Below are 23,593 nucleotides of genomic sequence, written 5' to 3'. Positions count from 1 at the left end.
GGGGAAGTGTGTTAGCATAATTGTCTGTTCATAGCAGTCAGAACATGTGAATATTTCAATTCACTTGTGTCTTTATCACTTTTTATCACCAAATTTATCTGGACATTTGATTGGAAATGATCCTACTTTCTTTACCAAGTGTAAGGATAAAGAAGTTTGTAAACTACAGCATACAGTCATTGCAGCCGGTGTTATCCTTTTTAACGTTGGTATTAGATTGGTCAGTCATCCAATAGTCAAGGTGTCTGTATGCCTATAGGTACCAGGGCAGAAGAATTTGGATGGTTTTCAGTTGTTGGGTCCGTCTGTTTGTGCGTCTCATCATGGCAAAATCTGATCTTTGAGACAGCTACTCTAGTGGGAAGAATTTTATGTCTGTTTGTCTGGATGACAGTGAAATAATTTTCTCAGAATGATTTCAGCATTTGAAGATATTTGACAGGATACAGGTGGATAAAGGACATTAAAATCAAGGTCCAATTTGGAAATGAGTACTAAGCAACCAGTGCTTTCAGTGTTCTCAGTGTTCTCTGTTCCCATCTAGTCAACTTTTTAAATTTTTAATGTATTTTTACTATTGTATTTTGATGTACCTTTATCTGGTGAAGCATATACCAGCCTCATATACCAGTGGCAAGCACTATACTTGTCTGTAAACTGAACAGAGGGATTGCACATGTAGAGCTCTGCACAAAGACTCAGTGAGTGGCAGGAGAGAGGGAGAAACCGGAAAATGTATTTTATGTACTTTACGCCATGAAGCACCAAACGGTTAACCACATATTGGTATCTATGATCTAGATCACCATAAACTATATTTAGTGGACTTAAGTAGACAAACATCATCAGAGAACTAAAATTCGTAAAATGTACCTTATCTTTATCCCTACATTTCTTTCTAGGTTTGCTTTTACAAGGTTTTAATATTGCATATTATTAAAAGTAAACTAATAAAATGCAGTAGCTACCTTAAGAACTGCAACATTTGTATTTAAACAAACAAACAAACATAGACAATCATGTTTGGGCGGCTTCAACTTAGGCCTGCCAGGACACTAGGCTTGTAATACACTGATGGAGATCCAAGTGACAAAAGGCAATGTAAAAACTAACCTCTAATCATTACAGGTTAAACAGGGTGGAAAACTTGCAAAAGTAAATATACATTCAATAGCCATTTTATTGATTTCTAATGTAAATATGCATTTAGGCACATTGACATTGTCAAAACGACCTGCTGAAGTTTAAACATCGCATTGGGGAATAAAGGTTATTGAAGTGACTTTGAATGTCGCATAGTTGCTGTTGCCACACGGGGTATTCTGACTATTTCAAAAACTGATGGTCTACTGGCATTTTACCACACAACCATCTCTGGATTGCAAAAAAGGAGATCATATCCAGTGAGTGGCAGTTCCCTTGCTATTGCAGAGATCAGAGGAGAATGACCAGACTGCTTTGGACTGACAGAAAGACAACAGCAAGCAGAAAATCATCTTTTAATGCACAACCTTCAAGCCTTGAAGGTGATGCACTACAGAAACAGAAGACGACACCAGGTCCCTTTCCTGTCAGCTGCAATAGTAAAATAAGACTACAATCTCATGGTATACTGTAGCTGACAAGTTTGCACAGTAGACGATTGGGCGCATGTTGCCTGGTCTAATGAGTTCTGCTGCAACATTTTATGGGTAGCATCAGAATTTGGCATAAGCAACATGAAAGTATGGGTCCATTCTGGCTTGTATAAACAGTTCAGGCTGGTGGTGTAATGTGTAAAGGTCTGGGGTATATTTTCCCAACATCCTTTGGGCCTCAGGTAACAACTGAGCATCATTTAAAAGCCACAGCCTACCTTGGTATTGTTGCTGACCATGTCCATCCCTTTAAGACCACTGTGTATCCATCCCTTAAAGACCGATGCCTCCTCTATAGGGATAACACTCCATGTCACAAAGCTCAAATCATCTCAAAGTGATTTTTTTAACATGGCAGTGAGTTTCCTGTACTCCACTGGCCTCCACATTCTCCAGATATCGATCTGACAGAGCATGTTTGGGATGTAATGGAATGGGAGATTCCCATCAGGGATATGCAGCTGACAAATCTAAAGCAACTGTGTGACACTGTCATTATGGACCCAAATCTCTGAGTAACATCTCCAGCATCTCGTTGAATCTGTGCCACATAGAACTAAGGTAGGTGTAAAGTCACAATGGGAGATCAAACCAGTAGTAGCAAGATCTATCTATGAATGAAGTGGCTGGTGGGTATAATTCTCTGTTTAGAATAAAAGCTGTTTGTAAAGCTCTGTATACATTATTTTTCATATTTTAGTTCGTACCATTCCACTTATGTTCACAAACAGGCTGTGCTTGAAAGGAGAAAGGCATAAAACGAACAGCCATACCCACTGTTTACTGTTCTGTCAGCTTCTGAACACTTACCCTGCCCTCTGTCTTATATACTAAAGGACACAAACATGTTGTTTTAAGTAGCAGATTTAATTTATTACACCTCTGACTTTATATATCACATGCTTCAAAAATAGCAATCCATTTCAATTAGATGGGAGTGTATATGACACTCCACATTGAGGCAGCATCGGCTCAGTTGTTAGAACTGTTACTTTAAAAACTGTCCATAGGGAGGCTGATGCCTCTCTGTGAGGAATTTGCATGTTCACCCAGTATAGGTTTCTTGCAGGTGCTGTAATTCCCAAACGTCTAAACACATGCTGAATAGGTGTGAATGTCTGTTTCTATCACTATGATGGTATACGATCCACCAGTATACTGCATACTGAACACCACCATTATCTTTTGCTGAGTGTTTTTGGGACATCTCACATTATCATTTTACTCATTTCCATTTGGCTGCCTGGTTATGAATAGATGTGCATCAGATTTGTTTAGTGTTTATCGTTAGCAGCATTGGTTTACCGCGTGTTGTTGAAAACATTCTGAACATATCATCTTTAACTCAAGTGTCTATGAATAAATAACACCTTAATAGTAAATGCTGAAGGTCTGTTTCATACATCAGTAAAATACTGAAAAATTGAACCCGTTATAAAAAATAACTCTAGGGAATGATAATATTCTAGTTTTATAAATACACCAATGTCTTAATAATATAAATGTTAATAGGGAAAATAATTATTGTTATGCCGCTGTAAACTGAATCAGTCAGAATTTAACTTGGGTGAAAAAAATCTTTTAGGAAATCATCATTTTTTTCAGCACTTTCCTTTTAAGTGCTCAGTAGTAGCTGGTGCTATATTTTCCAGGAGAATGAGTATTCAAACATTACCTTCTGTGAATTATTTCCCCCACTTATCCGAGAGCAGTGTTTGTGCAAGTATCCTGAAGACCTTAAATGGTAAATGGCCTGTATTTATATAGCGCTTTACTAGTCCCTAAGGACCCCAAAGCGCTTTACATATCCAGTCATCCACGCACACATTCACACACTGGTGATGGCAAGCTACATTGTAGCCACAGCCACCCTGGGGCGCACTGACAGAGGCGAGGCTGCCGGACACTGGCGCCACCGGGCCCTCTTGTGTCTTGCCCAAGGACACAACAACCGAGACTGTCCAAGCCGGGGCTCGAACCGGCAACCTTCCGATTACAAGGCAAACTCCCAACTCTTGAGCCACGATCGCCCTTAACTGCATTTCAATGATTTAGCCGGCATTGTTAGTGTGCATTTCACAACCGCTCTGACTCTGAGCCTCCTAAGTAGCTCCTGTGTATCATTTTAGACAGGCGTTTATTGAAATATGCTCGCTCCGATGGTCAATGGCTATCTAGAAGCTGATTTCATTCCATAATTTTTCTTTTGTATTTTTTCTTCTTTGTGAGTTTTTATGATTTTAATGTTAAGAAGTAGTTTCTTTGCAAAGCTGACCTGACTTTTTATGTTTAATGGGTAAAAGTTTTGATTGCTAAGTGATGGGTTTGAAAAGTCTTTAAAAGTCCACTCAAACTGCAAAGAAGTGTGTTGGTAAAATGTTTTAATGAAGTGGGCTGGAATTCAAAAGGACAAAATTTGTAGGATTTATTACACACTCTGGGGTAACATAACAAAAGTTTTAATATTATGAGCCAGACAACAAACTGAACAGTCAGACTTTTTCATTCATGACAACTGTTCCTCAGCCACTGTAGGACTGCTGACATGAATAATTCACTTTAAGTGTTGCAACTTGAGGAAGTTAATATTATATGTAAGAATATAAAGTCTATCAGTCAAGTTATATAGCAGCTTTAACACATATTGAATTTTTTTTAGTACAAAAACATTGTAATGCACACTTATTGTATTGTACAAACACTTTATTTCTTAGGTTTGCTTTGAAAAAATATCAAGAATAAAGAGTCAGAGCATTTTAGTCAAAATCTGTGTGAAAAAATATAATATATTCTCAGTGTTTATGGTGACATTTAAAAAACAAACGTACGTAAGTCATGAATCAATTCAACCTTTTCAAATATGCATAAACCAATCAATAAATATTAAGGAAATACTTTATCTCACAAGCCAAATTCATGTATTTTTTAAAGACAGGTGCAGATGAACTAGGGGAGCATGGCTCAGCCTCAACAATGGAACAGCCATCATTCTTTAACAGTTGGGTGTCAGAACATACAAAGGTATGCATTCTCATCCAAATGCTTGGCAGTGTTGTTCAATAATGCTGCATAATATTATGGCTTTAAAGAAGCATCAGGTTATGACACATTATATATGGAAGATTTAGAGGAAAGATCTCTATACAAAATGCATAATATTAAAATAAGCTATATATCGCACTCTTTGTGTTGCCTGCAGATCTTTAACTAGTAATTTGCCTGCAAAGTCAAGTTGCCAGTGAAGTGATATTGCACTGGCACTTTTCAATCAACCACCAGCAGTGGCATAGATTGAACAGATTGTTGGTGAATTGCACTGTGACGGCAGTGGGTTCACACTCGATAAGGAATGTTTGCAATCAAATCATGTTACGAAACAGATGGACTGCTCACTGACTGGGCACACGGGGAGCTAAAGACACCCAGGATCCACAAAATAAACAGAGGTGCACAAGCATAGCAGGATTAGTACAACCACAGTGCAACTCTTTTACCAGGTTGTGAGTGTTTGTGAGCTCTCCATTTGGCTCGGGTCAAGGAGTTCTGTTATAGTGCTTTCATTTTACAGTGCACGAGGTGTTTACTTTAATTGTAACAATAACGTAGCAATTTGCTTATTCTTGGGGGAATGCAATTCATTAAAGTGTTGAATGGTTCTATTCATGTGGGACTAACAGGATTTATTTTAACCAAACAACAAGAAAATAACCACCTCAAAAGCAGTACTGCATAAACCTACAAATAATACAATGCCATCTGTTCTTTGTACAGCAGGTTACATTGAATTTTCTTCCTTTTAAAGCAAGACTTTTAAATTAGGTTTCTTTTTTCCGTGACTCTGAATTGAATGAGTGAAAGAAAATTGATGTATAAATGTATATTGAAAAAAAACTCATCATGTTAATCACTAAAAAGTCTCCTGATAGTTTTTGAGGAATCCTTTTTTGCTTAGAGGTGCTATTACAGTACATTTATGTGTGCAATACAACAGCACATAAGGTAAACATGTCATACTACACTAGGAAACTGAAGTAATCTCAGTACACTTTGTAGGTTATTAGACTTAAGTGGCTATTAGAAAAAAGTACAGAGGGTCTCTGCTTTCTGAATCCACACTTAGAGGCAGCTCTTCGGGGCAGGCTCTAATGTTAAAAACTAGCAGTTTCAAGTAAATTTGCACTTTGACAGAGATTTATTCTCTTCAGATAGTCTTTAAGGTACAGTGGAGCCTGTTCATCTTTATATATATAACCAGAATTATTTTGGGTCAATGTCTGTATCTCTTCAAGTCTATGAGGCTTTACTGTAAAGCATTAAAATCACCTGGAAAGGAAAGCAGTGATAGACATTACACACCTTAGCAACATGTCTTCAGATATCATCATACTGTCACAGCACACACATTGTTTTGCTAAATACACTGTCAATGTTGCTATAGTAATGTATCTGTCTCTACATAATACAAACACTCAGTTGCTTGAGTGGCAGCCAATTTGTTCTTTTATTAGTTTGTTCCTTTATTCTGTATTTCTGTGGAGCACTTTATAATGCTGGTTTCGTGCTTTACAGAAATATATAATATATAGGTAAACGTGATTGCAACATAGTGTTTTTTCAATTTCAACATAGTCAATTTAACAGTGCATTTAATCTGGCAGAAGGGATTCACATTTGCAGATCTGATGTATTATTAAACAGAGTTTGGAGATTCTCTGGTAAAAACAGCAACCCCTAAACACATTAATTTTACACACAGTATACCCCAAATCTAAGAGACACACAAAATGATATTAATATTAATGTAAAAAGCAACACACAAAACAATGTCAGGGACTCATTATGACCTAAATTGCATTTTTATTTTTATTTTGAATGGCAAGAAGATGAAATATAAAGACATGTAACCGTTTTGTCTTCCATTTGCTTGAATTGTCCCTTTATAGTCTTTGAGCTGTGTGGGTGGGGGGCAGTGGGCTTGTCAAATTAAATTTTTCTCTAGTACTGACGAGTACACGAAGAGGTGATAACAGAGGGGACTGTTGAATCTATTTCTTTATTTTAACTGATGCATCACTGAAAGCAGGATATTTATAGGTGTTATGTTATCATATGACACAGCAGACAATCTATCATAAGGTAGACTTCTGAGGGGCTGGGCAGCTTGACAGGTTGTATCTGTTGCCAGTCCAGATATTGAAAGTGGCATTTCCAGCCACTGTATTACTATTGTTGTTATAAATAACATTAAATAACATTAAATAACTGTGAAAATACTTATGCTCAATCCACTGTATATCACTTAACCCATGTACTAATACCCAGTGATAAGGACGGATGATAGTGTAAAATGTTTTCAGTTAAATCCTCTTTCATTTCTTAGACTCATTTTGGTGCCACAATCTCTATTAAAAGAAGCCGTACCAGAACTTGGCAACCCATAAGATGCGCTGTGTTCTGTGGATTGTAAGTAAGCATGCTGTAAAAAAGGAAAAAATAAATAAATAAATTGTTGGAATACAATTAAAAAAAGCTTGCCAAAGGGCAAATTTATAAAAATGATTATGTGATATAAAACAAGAAGAGACAGGCTGAAGGAAGGTAGGCATTCCAAACACAATTACAGCACTTAATCGCAATGTAACAGCTGAGCAGAACATTACAGATTAATGATATAACTAATGTGTCTGTGCAGCTTTGTCCACCCATTTCTCCACTATTGTCAACCCTTTGAATCAAAGACTCTGCACTTTTGATCATTATTAATAATAAACAGCAACCACTAAGTGCTGGTGAGAAATCATGGTTGTAAAAGAATGAGAGGGAATAAATGCCCATTACCAGAACACATTCAAGAGATTTTTTAAATGACAGATCTCTCTGTGTTCCCTGCTCGGTGGGAGAACACTGCAATGCTGCAGCACTTTTTATCCTTCCTGCTCCTCACGGTAGCACACAGTGCACGAATGTGCTATATTCAACTATGGTGCATTTACATACAAATGAGCTGCAACAGGTTATAAATATAGAAATTATGTTTTAACTGAATGGAACACTAATCTTATTTGTATTGTCCATTTTAATATTGTCTAAGTAGTATGGTAAAGCAATTCTAGTCAAGTCTAACCTTCGCTGTAGCTGTAGTGTCATAACACAGACACTAAGCATGCACCATTTCCCCAAGGGGTTTAAAATAAATGGAGAAATTAAGCAATAATACATTTGCGAACAGCACCAATTATACAATGAGGTTTTTTGGGCGTCACACGACAAAGGGAACAAATAAGTGTTTTTTGTTGGTTATGATTTTATTTGTTTTTTGTTTTTTTACTGCCTCGGGGTTTTTTTTACTGCCTCGGCTGTGTTTCTTCTAAAGGAACTCAACAAACATAGACTAGAATCGCAAAAGATGACCTACTGAGTAAATTGGTTTACATCCAGCCTCGCAGCAGTTTGTGGTACATAATGGGAAAAGCCTGCCATTTGACTGCAGTATTTTGTGGTGGAATCACTCGTAAGAGGAAAGAAATGTAGTATTATACAAATATATTTCAATAAATACTACATAATAGCGTTTGATAACTATACAATAAAACACAGCTACTGTCACTCCATGTTAACACCTTATGCTCTATTATTGTATGATGGCAGATTTAACAGTTGGTTACATTGTCTTAGTTCATCTTTAGAGAATATACTGTATTTCTGCACATAACTATGATTTGGGCTTAAATGTGAGTGAGAATAATGAAACTTTAAGCCAGCTTCTAAAGCAATTCACTGCCTTGCGGAGTCAGCAGTGAAAGGGAGGCAATGATTCCCACAAGAAATGAAACAGTGATCTTATTAGCTAAGGCTCAAATACAAGTCCGTTAAGAGTAGAGATGGTGGATTTAAGAGAGCAAGCGAACTTGCAATGTGCCTGTAAGTAGCCTCACAGTTATAATGGTGCAAATTAGCAATTTACGCTCAGCTAATAGCTACACTGGTTATTTAGTTTTCTCACCTGCTGACTTTGTAAATTTATTAACATAAATACATTCTGTTACATTTAATGAACACTTTTTAATTACTGTAACTGCTGTTTATGTTAAACAATACACCTTATTATACATTCATCTCTCAAGACTCTTATCTAATGTGGAAAAAAGCTGTCCTCGTGTCCTATTACAAAACATGTTCTGCCCATCCAGTTCAGTAATTTTGCATTGTTTATCCATCTTCTGCTTAGGTCGTAGCAAAAAAAAGGAAACCTGCTTGAATAAGGAGTTGCACCCGCTGGAGGAGACAGAGACATGTCCTTGTGATGAGTTTTTGTCCCAGCCCTGTGGGAACTGGTCTGCTTGCATACTCCCTGATCCTTCGGTCTCGGGATCATCACAGGGCTGGATGAGCCATCGAGAGGTGAAGGAGTGTGGCCAAGGTCTGCGCCACAAGGCTGTCGCCTGCATTAACCAGCAGGAGAACCTGGTTAGCCCTGCACTCTGTACAGAGTCAGGTAGGACTAATTGAGATATGCCTACAAATTACACATTTTAGCTAAAAATAATGAGTATCCTTCATAAACATACAACATTGTATTAGATACATGCAACATAGATTATATCTCTAATTTATTTCACTGTATATAGTAAATTGATGATGAAATTTGATGAGAGTATGAGCAATTTAACTTTTAATGTGAAAGAAAAATGTCAGTGACTAAAACACAACTGTAAGTCTTTGTCCTATATGGTCGTTTGCTTGTGTCGTGAAGCCTTGCTGTGTAAGTCTAGCTAAAAACCAAACGCAGAGAACAACAATTTTTTTAACACACTGTAAAAAGCTTATACAGCATAGGAATTAAATGCTCATTAGTCAGTTTATTAGCCCTCGGTCTCACGGTGGGTAAGTCCAGGGTCTGGGGTAACACTCACCAGTAGCGTGACTGTCTGACATAATTAATGTGATCTGCACTGCAGCTGCAGACCAAGTCTGAATCATCCCTGCCCATTCTGTCTGCCAATTTAAATTCCAGGCTACATTGTGGAGGTTTGCCACATCCCTTGCCCCATAGACTGCAAGCTCAGTGACTGGTCAGCTTGGTCCCCCTGCAGTGCATCCTGTGGCAGCGGGTTAAAGATCAGGTCTAAGTGGCTGAGAGAGAAAGCTTTCAATGGAGGACGACCATGTCCCAAACTGGATTTAAAGAACCAGGTAAGGCTAGCACCAGTGTAGTATATAGAATCCAATACAAGAGGAAAAAGCAAATATTGAAAGGTAACTGTTTGTTATGAATCTGTCCTCAAAGTGGAATTCGTATTCACTTGTTGCTTGATCTTTATTAATATTTATTAATAACAATTAAAAATTTCAGGGAGAAATTTACACGAGGAGACACAGTAAAACCACACAGAAATGCGCTCATCAGCTCTTTTGCTGCTTATTTAAGTTCCTATTTCTCAGACTTGGTCATTTTCAGGGATAATACAGTTTTCAATTCTGTTTTATTTATGTAGGTCCAAATCATAACAACAGTCATCTCAGGCACTTTATAAGGTAAAAACACTACAATAATAGAGAAAAACACCAACAATTAAACAACCCCCTTTGAGCAAGCACGTGGCAACAGTGGGAAGGAAAACCTCTTTTTTAACAGGAAGAAACTTCCGACACAACTAGGCTCAGAAAAGACAGACCGTGAAAGAGAGCCAGAGATTAATAATAACAAATAATGGAAGTCACGTGTACTTCTGCAGTACATGCAACACAGAATTATGCTAAATATGGAAACAAATACTGTCTTAGTGCTAATAGTGTTCTCCTTACTGTACGCAGGCACACACTATCTTATACAGGAAACATTTGTACGGTGCATGCTGCAGTTTCCATGTGAGTGTTTGACACATCTCATTTAGGCTTTTAGGATACCTTTGATGAATTCTGCTCACATTTCAATGACAAGGTTTATTACCCTTTAGGCAGAGGGACTCTGGGGTGATCAGTTCATTGTCTGGTGTTTTGAGTCGCCAAATCAATGGCCTTGCAAGACATGCCCTTTCCTTGACATAAAAATGGAAGAAAATTAAGTAACAAAAAAAAGAGAGAATAAAGAGGAGGGAAGTGGACAGATGGGAGCTTTTGATATTCCATAGTCAGGTTTTTTTGCACAGCCCTGAATATTTTGTGACAGCACATCTCTCGTGGGGTCACGGTTTAAAGAGGGGAAGTGTTTTATGAATGCTGCCTCTATGCTTGAATGGGCTTGAAAGGACACTTTAGTTTGTAGAGGTCAGTATGGAGATGAGGCATGGCTGTGTGAAAAATATTCTAATGTGTTCTAGTGGAGATTTGTGTACAGATGGTTAAGTGCCCACTAACAAGGTCTATACGGCCCCTGTTGTAATGCCCTGTAATAACCCTCAACACTTAAATTGGAGCTCACTGTTGCCCATGTCCTCATGGATTTATCCAGACTGTGGAGTGGGGCTCATTGTTAACATTGCTAAATTGGACATTTAAAGTGAAGTACATCTGTCCAAAGTGTGGGTGGAGAGATACTCTAACCTTTGTGCTAGTTCTGTAGGCATAGAGCTGCGAGGGTGCTTCCTCCTGTTATGTCAAATGAGGAAACTTCTAAATGGTCTCAACAAGATGTCAAAGAAAGATTTATCCTCTGGTTTATCCTTGCTTTGTCCTAAAGTAACTATCGTCCATTGCTCTCTATTTTTACATTTGTAAAAATGTAGTCAATGTCTGTTAGGAGTATTTCACGACAACAAAAATTCTCAATCCTAATTGGTCTCTCTTCTTTCACAAACACTTGCTCTCCTGTCGCTGACTCTGAACTGTGAATCGCTGTAGCCAAACTCTAGCCTCACACCTACCAGCAGATGTTTCCCCTTGAGCCCCAGCCAGAAGTGATTGGCTCGACAGTTATAAAATTTACAGCATGCCACAAATCATCTTCTTGTCACACGGCTGAGTGAGCACAAAAGATAGGGGGAGAGATAGAGAAAGGAAGAGCCAGAGCAAGAAGGAAAGCGAAAGCGAGAGAGAGAGAGCCACCATGGAAATAATGAGCAATAATGGCTACAATGTCAAAAAGGCTGTGCAGAAGCTGCTCTGTAAAGTAAACTCAAAAGTGTGCTGTTAATGAGCAAGCCCATATGTATGTATATATTTTCTTTTTCTTTTTTTTTGTACTGATAAATGAATGACCATGAACAAGTTAATCATGATGAATAATGCATGCATCACTCTCACTGAAAAAAGTCCCCAAGCTGTGGTGTACAAGTGGGAAATGAGTAAGTAAAGAATTAACTTCATGTTGAAGAATACTAAAAACCCGGCACTCTTGTTTGCACTTTGATAAACGCCACCCCTAAGCAGCAGTTGTTCAGTCACAACTAGCCAATGTTTTTGATTTTATCCATGTATGGATCCAGCTGTAACACTGACTGTATATAAATCATAGCAAAACTATGTTTAGATTAATTAGAGATAGACCAAAATGTGAACATGCATGGGCGCATATCCATCTTTCTATCATTAGTATGTACCTAACATCCAAGGTCAAGTTGAGTACAATTTCAGTTACAAGTTACCAAAAAAAGCGAGTATATCTGTGTAAAACTCATTAACTGAAATAATGCAAGTTAGTCCTCATCCAGCACAATGGGACACATTCCATCTCCCAAATCGACCCACCTATTCCAAAGTGAGTTGTGGTGGGTCATTTGCTCGGACAGTCCCAGTGGATAAGACCTAGGCCACTCCTGTCAGCTGGCAGCTATCAACAGGATATTGAGTCTACAATCCACCACTGATAAGAAGATCTTCTAAAAGAAAACTGGAAAGATCTTGTCTGGTCTAATGAGTCTTAATTTTTGCTGCAGCATTTGGACGGTAAAACGGGGATCCACCTCAGACTGCTGGTGGTGGTGTAATGATGTGGGGGATATTTCCTTGACAAACCATAGGCTATGGATCATGTCTTTGTGTTCACTGTATTCAATTGACCTCCAGAGTCACCAGATGTCAATCCAATAGAGCGCCTCTGGGATGTGGTGGAATATTCAAATTCAAATTCAAATTCTATTTGTCACATACACAGTCATACACAGTATGATATGCAGTGAAATGCTTACACAACTGCTCGTGACCTACAGAAACAGAAAAAAAGGCTATGAATAAGATAGGAAATAAATATGAAAATTAAAAAGGGTCAATTTAACTAGGAAGGAATAAAATAAAATATAAAAATTAAAGTTAAAAATGAAATAACTGTACAACACAAATTAGAATGAAGGGTAAATTTAACTGGGAAAGAATAAGATAAAATATATAAATTAAAGTTGAAAATAAAATAACTGTACAACAAAATACACAATACACAGTATAGAACTATATAAGAATGTATGAAGAAATATAAATAAATATATATATACACACAATAACAGCAGCTGTGTTGGTCTTCAGGGAGCGGAATCGCTTTCCTGACCTCAACAGAGAGAACAGTCTGTTGTTGGGATGGCTGAGGTCCTTCACCATCTTCCTGGCCTTGGTCCAGCACCGCCTGCTGTAGATTGAGTGCAGGTCAGGGAGCTCGGAGCGGATGGTGCGCTCAGCTGATCGCACAACCCTCTGTAGAGCTCGTCTGTCCTGCATGGTGCTGTTCCCGAACCAGGTTAAGATGTTTCCCGTCAGGATGCTCTCTATGGTGCACGAGTAAAAGTTCCTGAGCACCTTGGAGGGCAGTTGGAAGTCTCTCAAGCGTCTGAGGTGGTAGAGACGCTGTCGGGCCTTTTTCACCACGGTGTTGATGTGACAGGACCATGACAGGTCCTGCGTGATGTGAACTCCGAGGTATTTGAAGCTGTCCACTCTCTCCACTGGGCACTCGTTGATGACAGGGGTCTGGTAGTTCCTCTCCTGCTTAGTGCTGAAGTCCACTATCAGCTCCTTTGTCTTACTGACGTTTAGAAGGAGGTTGTTCCTCTGGCACCAGTTCTCCAGATTCCTAATCTCCTTCAGGTAGGCCGTCTCGTTGTTATCAGAGATCAGGCCCACCACGACGGTGTCGTCAGCAAACTTGATGATGGTGGTGGAGCTGGTAGTGGCCACACACTATAATGAATGAGAGTGGGAGCGTGCGTGACATAGTTGGGACCACACCAGGAAGGAATTGACTGCTAGGCAAGGACCGGCATAAATTGAACTATCACATACATAAATGGTAACCCAAACAAAATCGTGTAAGGCAATAATGGCATAGAATCACTACGATAGATAATGTTCTAGCCAATTTAAATACCCTTTTGGCCAAATGCTATGCAATACAGGGCTTCTCCAACCCATGGTATACCTGTTAATGAAAGTACCGCTGACGAAGAATCTGATTTGGTTTTTTTGAATGTCCAAATTGTACCCTATATATATATAACGAATGAGTAACTTATAAATAACTAAATATAAGACAGATAGTGAGTAATTAGCATAGATTATTCTTATTATTTATTAATAATTGTTAAATAGTTATCACGTGAAATAAAGGCATAAATGACAAACCGTATTCTAAGTGAGGTTATTATAATGTATCTCCATTTGAACTCTACACCTATGGTGTCCAACTTCCTCTCAGGAGCAAATGGTTGGGGTAGTTGATTAAAAACACGCAACGTGATCAGGGCATTTTTTGAGTTTTAACAATCATGAGCAATACCGGTGCAAGGAATTAAGCGTTGCGTTCATTGTGCTTTCAGAGGTTTGCTATGCTGGCCATATTCAAGACTAAATAGGTGGTATGATGTGTCACCACAGGACAAACAATGGCTGGTTCTTTCTCTTCTATTTTTTCGAAATATAGTTCCATCCTTGTAATCCCTTCGACAGTTCAAAGTGGCAAAACCTAATGAAAAATATTAGGGGATCAGTATACGAAAGAGAGGGAGCTTTTTAAAATAGAGAGAATTTTAAAGTTAATCATAAAATTTTGGAATTTTAAAGTTACATACATATGATGTTTATTGGTTCATTTTTTACAGTTAGTATGGGTTCCCCATCATGATGAGTGTCTCATGTATACCCTTATTTTTAATTGTGGAGTACAGGATATACAGTGGTGTGAAAAAGTGTTTGCCCCCTTCCTGATTTCTTATTTATTTGTATGTTTGTCACAATTAAATCTTTCAGATCATAAAACTAATTTAAATATTAGACAAAGATAAAACAGGTAAACACAAAATACAGATTCTAAATGGTGTTTATTAAGGGGAAAGAAAATCCTGACCTACATGGCCCTATGTGAAAATGTGATCACCCCCACGTTGTTAAATCATGAATTAACAGTGATTGACCACATTTTTATAAACCTGACATCAGTTTCACTGCCACACCAAGGACTGATTACTTACAGACCTGCTGAATGAAGAAGTCAGTTAAATAGAAGTTATCTGAAAAACTGATGCGGGTTAAATAAATATTACTGAATGCGGAGTATTAATATAATATCTTCCAAAAAGCAACTACAACATATGCCACCAATCCCAAACGTAACCAGCTGAGAAACAAATATTCATTGAGATTAGGACTGAATCGTATCAGTCTGAAAGGTGGTTCTATAAAAGTAAAGCCCATTTAATTACTTAGGTATCTGGGGTCTCCCATATATTGGAACAATGTTTTGAGGAAGGCGCAGTTATCTCACGATCAGCTGGAGAGAACCGAGGAAAGTGAGAACTTTCTCTAGGAGTGGTCTCAGGGTCTCTACCTAAAATTACATCCAAAAGGCCGTGATCTATGTACATTTAGTAAGGGTGCGACCAGAAGAAACAGTGAACAGGTCATTTTCCAAGTACTGCAGTAGGTCCTACTGACTCATAGCTCAGTTTAAGACGTTCGCCAAGAGGGATTAGAGACCATGACCAACCCAGACATAAGAAACGAGACTGCGGGCACAACACATGCAAGATGAGTCCTGCATGCTAGCACCCCGTATGCCCAAAGAACCATAATACACTTGCACTGAGTGAGACAATATTAAGGAAATCATAAGAACAAATCATTTACCTTTTATGATGATCCCCAAATACTGCAGAAATAATTACTCTGTGACTGATGAAGCAGTAGTTTAAAAAAGTTCCTGAGCAATAAGGCAATGCACCGAATTACATCTTGCTGTTTACTGGAGTTAACAACTAATATATTCCCAGGAAAAGGAATTGGCATCACAAAAATACTAAAGTGGGCAGGAGAGATTATGGTATCAGTGTTGATGTTGGTCCGGAGCTTGTGTTTTGCGAAGCTCTTAGACTCAGGAATGACGTTGCTTTTTATGGGTACATGTGGAAACATAGCATTCTGCTTTTATCACCAGCCCAAACATCGCGGAACTGTTATGAGATATGGCTTCCGCCCAATCTAGTGTTGTCGTGGACTCCCAAAGGTCTGAAGCACATGTGAGTTTTGATCTGCCAAGCGTAGAGGACTCAATTGTAGGTACACACACCCATGTGAGTTATATTCTGCTGAATTGCGCTGGCTTAGAAGGATTAACAAAATTGTGAACTTGGGAGTGACCTTTAAGCTGAATTCGATCATGAGAATCCCTTCCAAAATGGCTGGTATGAAATGTACACCATATTCTTGCAAAAGTATATTTTGAGTGGAATACAGAAGTTTCCACAGTGCTGTTAAGATATACTCATTGAGTGTGTATTGCGCCATAATTTTGCTTTGCTGCGGTTCTTAAGGGGGCGCAGTGTCCGAACCAGTGTTATTAGGTTAAGTTAGGGTGAAGCTCAAGCCCATCGGTTGTTTTATCTATTCTATTTGGCCCATAATACTTCGACAAACGTTCAATGACCTATATCTTGATCTAAAACGCACTATTCAAAGCCCCCTCATTATTATTCTTCATGATCCAATTTTTATTCTAAATATGGCAATTGTGTTAATTATTCCAGCCTATAAAGCATTGTGGGTGGAATGCTTGCTCCATTTTCACTAGCATGAGTTGAGTGCAAAAAGATGATTAAGAGTTGGGCACTTTGGCCTTTCTAGGGTGATATAAATTAGACTCGTTTAATAGCTGTTTGGTTTTGTATTCTTTTGACTCTAGCAAATTCGAAACAACAACATTGCAGATGTGGAAGCAGAGCAGCTGCAGATGAAAGTTTCAGCCTGTCTCAGCAATGCAGTTTCTGTGGCTGTGATCAGTTCTACTAGCGGGATTTTTCTCTGTGTCACAGCAACCCTTTTGCAAGGATGTTTTTCTTTGCTTGGATGAGTTGTCTGTCAGACAAATTTTTTACCCACTTGTCCACATCCTCGGTGCGGCATCCTTCTCTCGTCTGGACACTTAGAATTTCCGTATTTTGCTGGTGTTTCCAACGCACAACAAGTGGGTCAAACTTCCTTTGTTGCCTGGTCTTAGACTTTCATGCTGTGCTAGACGAGCCTTCTTAGTGAAGTCAAACACCTTTTGAAGAGTATTCTCATCTGGAAACATTGTAAGTCTCTGTCAGATCCATGCCTCTTTTGATTTTAGCACATCAGTGGTAAAAAAAAATATTGCCTCACCCATTCATTGAGCAGCTGACTCTGTGCCTTCTGCAGGAAGGCACCACTGAAGATCTTGTCAGTGATGCTAGTTTTAGTCATTGTACAAAAGAATTGTTTATAAGGTTGGGGAAACCTGCATTCAACTGAGACTGCAGAAGTCATTTGGATGAGTGACGAAATGTTTCTCTCACTGAAAACTGAAAACCAGATGAACAGAATCAACTTTTGGGGATCTTTTTCTAATATTTTAATTCGTTTGGTGATCTGAAACATTTAAGTGTGACAATCATACAAAAAAGTAAATCGTGAAGGGGGCAAACACTTTTTCACACCACTGTATATTCCACATTTTTAAACATAATTATAAATTCACCCAAAAACCTTTCTAATGAAATGATAAACCCCTTCTCATTGATGTAAGAGTACCACTATTTGTAGCATACTGCTAAACACAAGATGCCCTGAGAGATAGCCACTGAGAGCTCACAGATGTCAAAGCTGAGCTCCAAGGCAAACACAAATTGGATCTATAATTACTAGAGATATCTGAATTTCATCAAAACTCCAACTGTTTACCACCAAATGCTGAGACATCAAGTACTATATTCACTTTCCATACAACACATGTCTTAATTCTGTTAAGGCCTTGGGGTCTACACTGTATGCACTATGTGTGCTAAGCGGTTTGTCTGTGGATGCTGTTTTAAGAATTTTTTGGTGAACAACAAGCAAGATGCAAAATTAATAAAATTGCCTTCCATTTCTCAAAGGATGATGCTTCATCTATCCCGTCTATAAGAATGAATAATTATATTTAATTTATAAGTTTTTACAAACAGTGTTGTTTTTGTAGTGAATTGGAAACAGTTCAATAGTTGTCAGCGGTTCAATCTTGGGCTTATTCTGTCACCAGACTGCACCGATGCATCAATCCATGTGGGTGACTGTGTCTATTAGAGAGAAAGCCTTGTATGTATGCAGCAGGTGCTGCATGAATGTCAGTGTGAAGGATAGGGGAATAGGGCTTGTTGCATGCATCAAACATCACAGTTGTTTTAAAGTCTCAAAAGAAATTCCTTAATTATTTTAAAAATCTATGCCACTTTTTTAAAAGGTAAGACAGAATTTTAATTATAAGTATATGTAAATGATATGTAGATGTAAATGATTAAGATTTTACCCACCATATCCTATATACAATACAACAGTCAACAGTTATTTCCCAGACTCTCTGTTTTGTTTTGACAGAGTCAAAAGAAGGTATGTTGTGCTTTCTTGGCCATTGCTTGATCTCTTGGCTCCGTTCACATGGGTGTTTATGTATTTGTCGGTAAGCTACGGGGCTGCTGATCCTACTGGGTAACAGTGTCTTGCTTTAGAGAAAAGAAAATGAAAATGGTGACACACGGTTTTAAATAGGCCTTAATTTACTGACAATTTGTTTTTTTATCTCAACCACACATATACTGATGAGAAATGTCATGGTGTCTGCTGGTATTGCTGCCAAGCTAAGCTCTAATGGTGCTGCTGTTTATGATACCCAAGCTCACTGTTTTTTCAGTAACACATGTAAATGTTTGATGCTGTTGGCTGTTGCAGGATTAAATTTCTACTAGTCTTGTCAGCACTTGTTTTTGATATTTATCTAGTCTTTCCTCATGGCTTAGCTCTTGTTGATAAATCTTTAATACATTTGGTGTAATTGGCTTCAAGTGTTTCAGTTCATCAGATTTTCTCTACAGATTTTAAATCTTATTTTGAAAGGGTAATTAACTCTGTTCACTTAGTAAATGATTAAACGATGTGTCTGTTGTTCATGCATTATACAATTTGACCTAAACCACGGTCCCGTTAAAGTTGTGAGGATTAGCTAATCACACTTCATGAACATGTGACCGTTATTACTGTCTCTATGCCAAAACTGAAGTTATAAACAAGTTTAAAAAATAATTGAGTCTGCATATGTTTGCTGGGAAATTGGAGTTCTGGGAGTTTTACCTACCTTAGAGCCTGCATTGTGTGCTGTTCTCCTACTAGCCAGACTAAATAAAATACTGTTCAACCTACACATCGAATCTAACATTCTTACCAACACACATTGTCTGCTGAAGCTAGCTAAATATGTTGACAGTTGCTTTTAGAAACTGTTGGGTTGTTTGGCTGTGTTTTGCTTTTTGAGTCGTTACCCATATTCATTGTAAAGAACCTTCAATTCACTGAATCTGAATGAACAGCCTTGTACACATAATATACACATAATTCATCCTGCTACTTCTTTATGCAGTCACATTATCAAGAATACTACTGGTCCAGTTCCACTAGCAGACACACATGCTTATACTGTCTCCACTATGTTTGCCAGATGATGGAATATATTCCAGCTCATAAGGTGTTCCTTCTCTTCTGAAAACATTCTCATTCCTATCATTCTGGTACAAGTTTATCTTGTTTTGATCTGTCCAAAGAGTTTTCAAAGATTGTTTTTGTTTTCCAGGACTTTTCAATGTTTTCTGGGGTTGCAGAAAATTTCTGAAAAAGCCTTGCTTCCTATTCTTTAGTGTAACCAGTGGTCTGCATTTTGCCATCTCATCTACATTGTAGACTTTTATAATAATATACCTACTTCCTCTGGAGTGTTCTTAAGTTATAAACAAGACTTGGAAACAATACATTTTAGCATTCCATGTTTCTGGAGTCCTTTTGATGTTACTTAAGATACTTTTGAGCCTTTGAAAATGAGGGCCTATGCATAAAAGTGGCTGTAATTCCTACAACTTAACTGCAGTGGTGTGCTGAGGCAAAATATAAAAAAATTATATTTCTTAGCACAAATTTTATGGACCTAATTGTAGGATTCTGGCCAAGGAATAAAACCAACACGTGGTCTTTAGCTATAGATATGTACACATATAGTTGAATACAATTAATATGAATTCCATCTATCCATCCATCGTTTATTTTTTTGATAAATTATGTTTTTAAATTAATAATAATATATATTACTGTTATTTATCTTACAGTTATGGAGTAACCAATAGAAAAATGCAAGCTTTTTAACGTGAGGCAGTTGTTGCATACTGATGTGTGAAGGGAGCAGAACCCACGGGGGTTACTACACTGACAGACAGTTGCTTTCATATATCCCAGAGATGAGAGAGCCACATCATGTTCATATGACGTTGGGAATGCACAACTCTGCGAGCAGTGTTGGATATACATCTTCCGCAAGCAGCCAAAACTTGCCCGTAATGCCTTTAGCCATTTTAGCTGGGTTTGTCAGGTCAGATTCAGTCATCTCAGAATGTCATTTTTTTTTCCTGAAAAATTCTCAAGCCAGAAAGCCTTTCATGTTACTGTGACAGCCAGCAGCTGTGAGTCATCATGTCCTTTGCTTCAGGATAACCGCATAACGAAAAATGTTTTTAATATGACGAATAGGAAATGTTATATATCTTATAGTCTAACATATTTTTGTTTTATTTTATAAAACAAGTCTGTCTTCATTTGCACATCAAATAAGGTTGCACAACAAATATAATGAGCAAAACAGTTTACACAGCATGTAAGATGTAGTGGTGCAATGTACTGAGCAGAAGGCAAATTGAAGCCATAAGCAAATATTTAATTATTTTTGTGCAGACTGTGTGCATATGCTCATCCGGTGCACGGAACTTTGAAAACAAAGGTTACACCTGCTTTTGGCAGTAATATGTCACCACTTTGTACTGTTGTGAAAAGTACCATGAATCAATATTGATATGATAAATCTTGCAGGAACCTTGGCTTGTACTGAAGACACACAAGTGGGCCGTTGTACTTCCCCAGAGTAAATAGGGGTGCAGTGGTGACAGACACTGTATCAGCCATTATATGCAATATTTTCTACGTACTGTGTCGACCTAGAAGTGCTTTTGAGAGCTCTTTGTATGCCAGATTGTATGACCTACCATAACAGAGGCACCCCTGTCTTGTTGTTTCGAAAATCTTCAATAATGACTGTTCACAGTGCAGCAAAAATAAAGCCCAAAGTACACAATTATTGCGACATTATTCAGTAATATAAGCTGCTTTGCTTACCTTATTCAAGTGCAAATTTGAGATTTGGCAAGTACAGCATCGGCTATGCTTACCGTAAAAGCACTTGATTGTTTGTACTTTCAGGCATTTTACTTCTCGGGCTCTGTGAATAAATTGATAGCTGCTGCTTTGATGTTACTAGCTGTTCTGCTTTGTCGTAAATGTTCTTAGGGACTCTCTTCATCGCCGTGACAGGTGTTATGTTATAGTTATGAGTGTGTCATGTTGGTAATTTCCATACTTCTGTAAATAATTTGTTGAGAGTGTTTATATTATTGTGGCATATACTATGTGCATCTATCCTTGCCAGTATGGTGCTGTTAACTCATTTTCATCTTATCACTGCATTAAGTTTATTTAGAATATTATTATATTATAACATTCACACACAGCGATTCTCTTGCACCAAAGATTTAATATAGACTATGAAATGAAAATAGAACATGCTTGAGTTGAGCATTTACAGAAAGCTATTGTCTTTTTTTTTTAAATTATATGTATGATGAACTGAGGCACACTGCATGATGACATTGTAGTGACCCATCAGTCGCAAATTATTCTGGCCTAAAGCATACCCTGCTGTATTGTCCTTTTGATTACAGCTGACAAAATGAATGCCCTGTATTGAATAAAATTTCAAACTAGTGGTTGAGATCATAGGCAAATCAAGAATGTTTTTAAAAGGTTAAAGAGAACCAAAGTTTCACAGTGTGACTCTAAAACCTCTAAAACCTACATTCATTTTTATATGCAGTGTATGGGTACACCCCGTTCTGTTGGAATCATTAGTGTATACAGTTAATTTTCCTCAGTCAAGTCTCGTTCATCCTTCTGTTGAAAATCAAACACAGCCCATAGCAACTCAAGGGAATGGATGGATCCCAAATTGCAGGATTAATGTTAGATATCTTGTGCTTACCTGGCTGCAGCCAGATGGTGAACTCATCATTGGCTTCATTAGAAAGACAGACTTTTGTGGTCATATTCTGATGAAGCATCTGATGACCATTGAGGTGTAATTAACTAAGGGCATTGCTTGGGTAAATGATATTCTCCCCCTGTAAGCCAGACCCTGCATATTTGTTAAGAAAGTTTGAAGTGCTGCCATTATTCTGAAACAAGCTACATTTTAAAGCCCTTCGAAAGTCTCTAGCCAACCAGATGATCAAAAGCAAATTGAAAGTTGGGACACTGTGTGAAATGTAAATTGAAATAAAAATACAATGACTTGCAAATCTCATAAACCCCTATATCAATTCTTTAACTGATACAATTCATGAAAAATCTGAAGAAAAAAATCATTTTTAATTTGATTGCAGCAACACATCTCAAAAAAGTTGGGACGGGCAATAAAAGGCTGGGAAAGTAAGTGGAACTAAAGAGGAAGTAGTTAGTTGTAAGTAGTTAGGTTCATTTGCAACAGGTCAATAAAAGTTCACTGTGCCACAAATGCAGGTGAAAGTGTTATCATACAAAGGAGCATTATGTGAGCATGATAGAGAAATGTTGCTGTCGTCCATGGCCTAAGCGCCTTAAAAATGGACTGAGGAAAAGTTAAATGTTGTTGTCACACAAATTAAAATTTGAAATTCTTTTTGTAAAACATGGATGGACACTATGTCCTTCGGACTACCCTCCTGAGACCGAGCCTATTCATTTTTATAAGTCTGCTTGTAGAATGGACGACTTTTTTCCCTCTATGGATTTCTATAAGTCATCCCATTAGTGAGGTGCCCCACTTAATCAAACTTGAGTGCTAAATAGCTCACCTGATATCAACACATCCACGGACTGTGTGGGCTGTCCATATTGAGTATCATGGTGGGTGGACCTGGGCTGCCGAGAGAAAAGAAAACTCCTCACAAAAAAAGTTAATGCGAAAGAATACTTCTGAGTGCTCAGAGCAAGTAGTAACGGGTCCAACCGCCAGCGACAAAGCGCCAAAGCCATCGGATGTTGGCAAAAGCCTGAAGCTTCTAATACCCAGAACACCGGACCCTAGAGCACCATCTAAAGCACACATCCTAGAACCTCTGTAACCCAATTGCCAGACAAAGAACACATACAGCATCTTTGCCCCAGATGACAAGGAAATACAATTATGAATATGCAATATCGTATATAAGAGAATGACCATGCCAAAAATGCCAATACCATCAAATAATACCACCCTCAGAAGAGTCGATGTATAATAATATGTTACTGTACCATATAAAATAAATCCTGAACAACCTGTGATGATATCCACCCGACCACCAGCCCTAATGAAGGACATGGGCAACACTCGCCCTCACGATGACACCAGCCACAGGTTTCCGGCACATGAACCAACCCCTCAG

At 38.1% G+C, this 23,593-nt stretch overlaps 1 protein-coding gene across 1 annotated transcript in view; it reads left to right on the top strand.

Annotated features, from left to right (window-relative positions):
- Positions 1-23,593, top strand: part of thsd7ba (thrombospondin, type I, domain containing 7Ba) — a gene marked incomplete in the record, with an annotated part of 187,892 nt that overhangs the window by 122,301 nt on the left and 41,998 nt on the right. The window contains 2 exon segments of the mRNA XM_042218525.1: positions 8,866-9,132; positions 9,652-9,830. Coding sequence (XP_042074459.1) covers positions 8,866-9,132; positions 9,652-9,830 — 446 coding nt within the window.

This window comes from Haplochromis burtoni, unplaced genomic scaffold, assembly GCF_018398535.1.
Source record: "Haplochromis burtoni strain Fernald_Lab_line unplaced genomic scaffold, NCSU_Asbu1 Contig_20, whole genome shotgun sequence".
Lineage (NCBI taxonomy): Eukaryota > Metazoa > Chordata > Actinopteri > Cichliformes > Cichlidae > Haplochromis > Haplochromis burtoni.
Note: the sequence above shows the minus strand (reverse complement) of the source record. Positions and strands in the feature narration are given on the sequence as shown.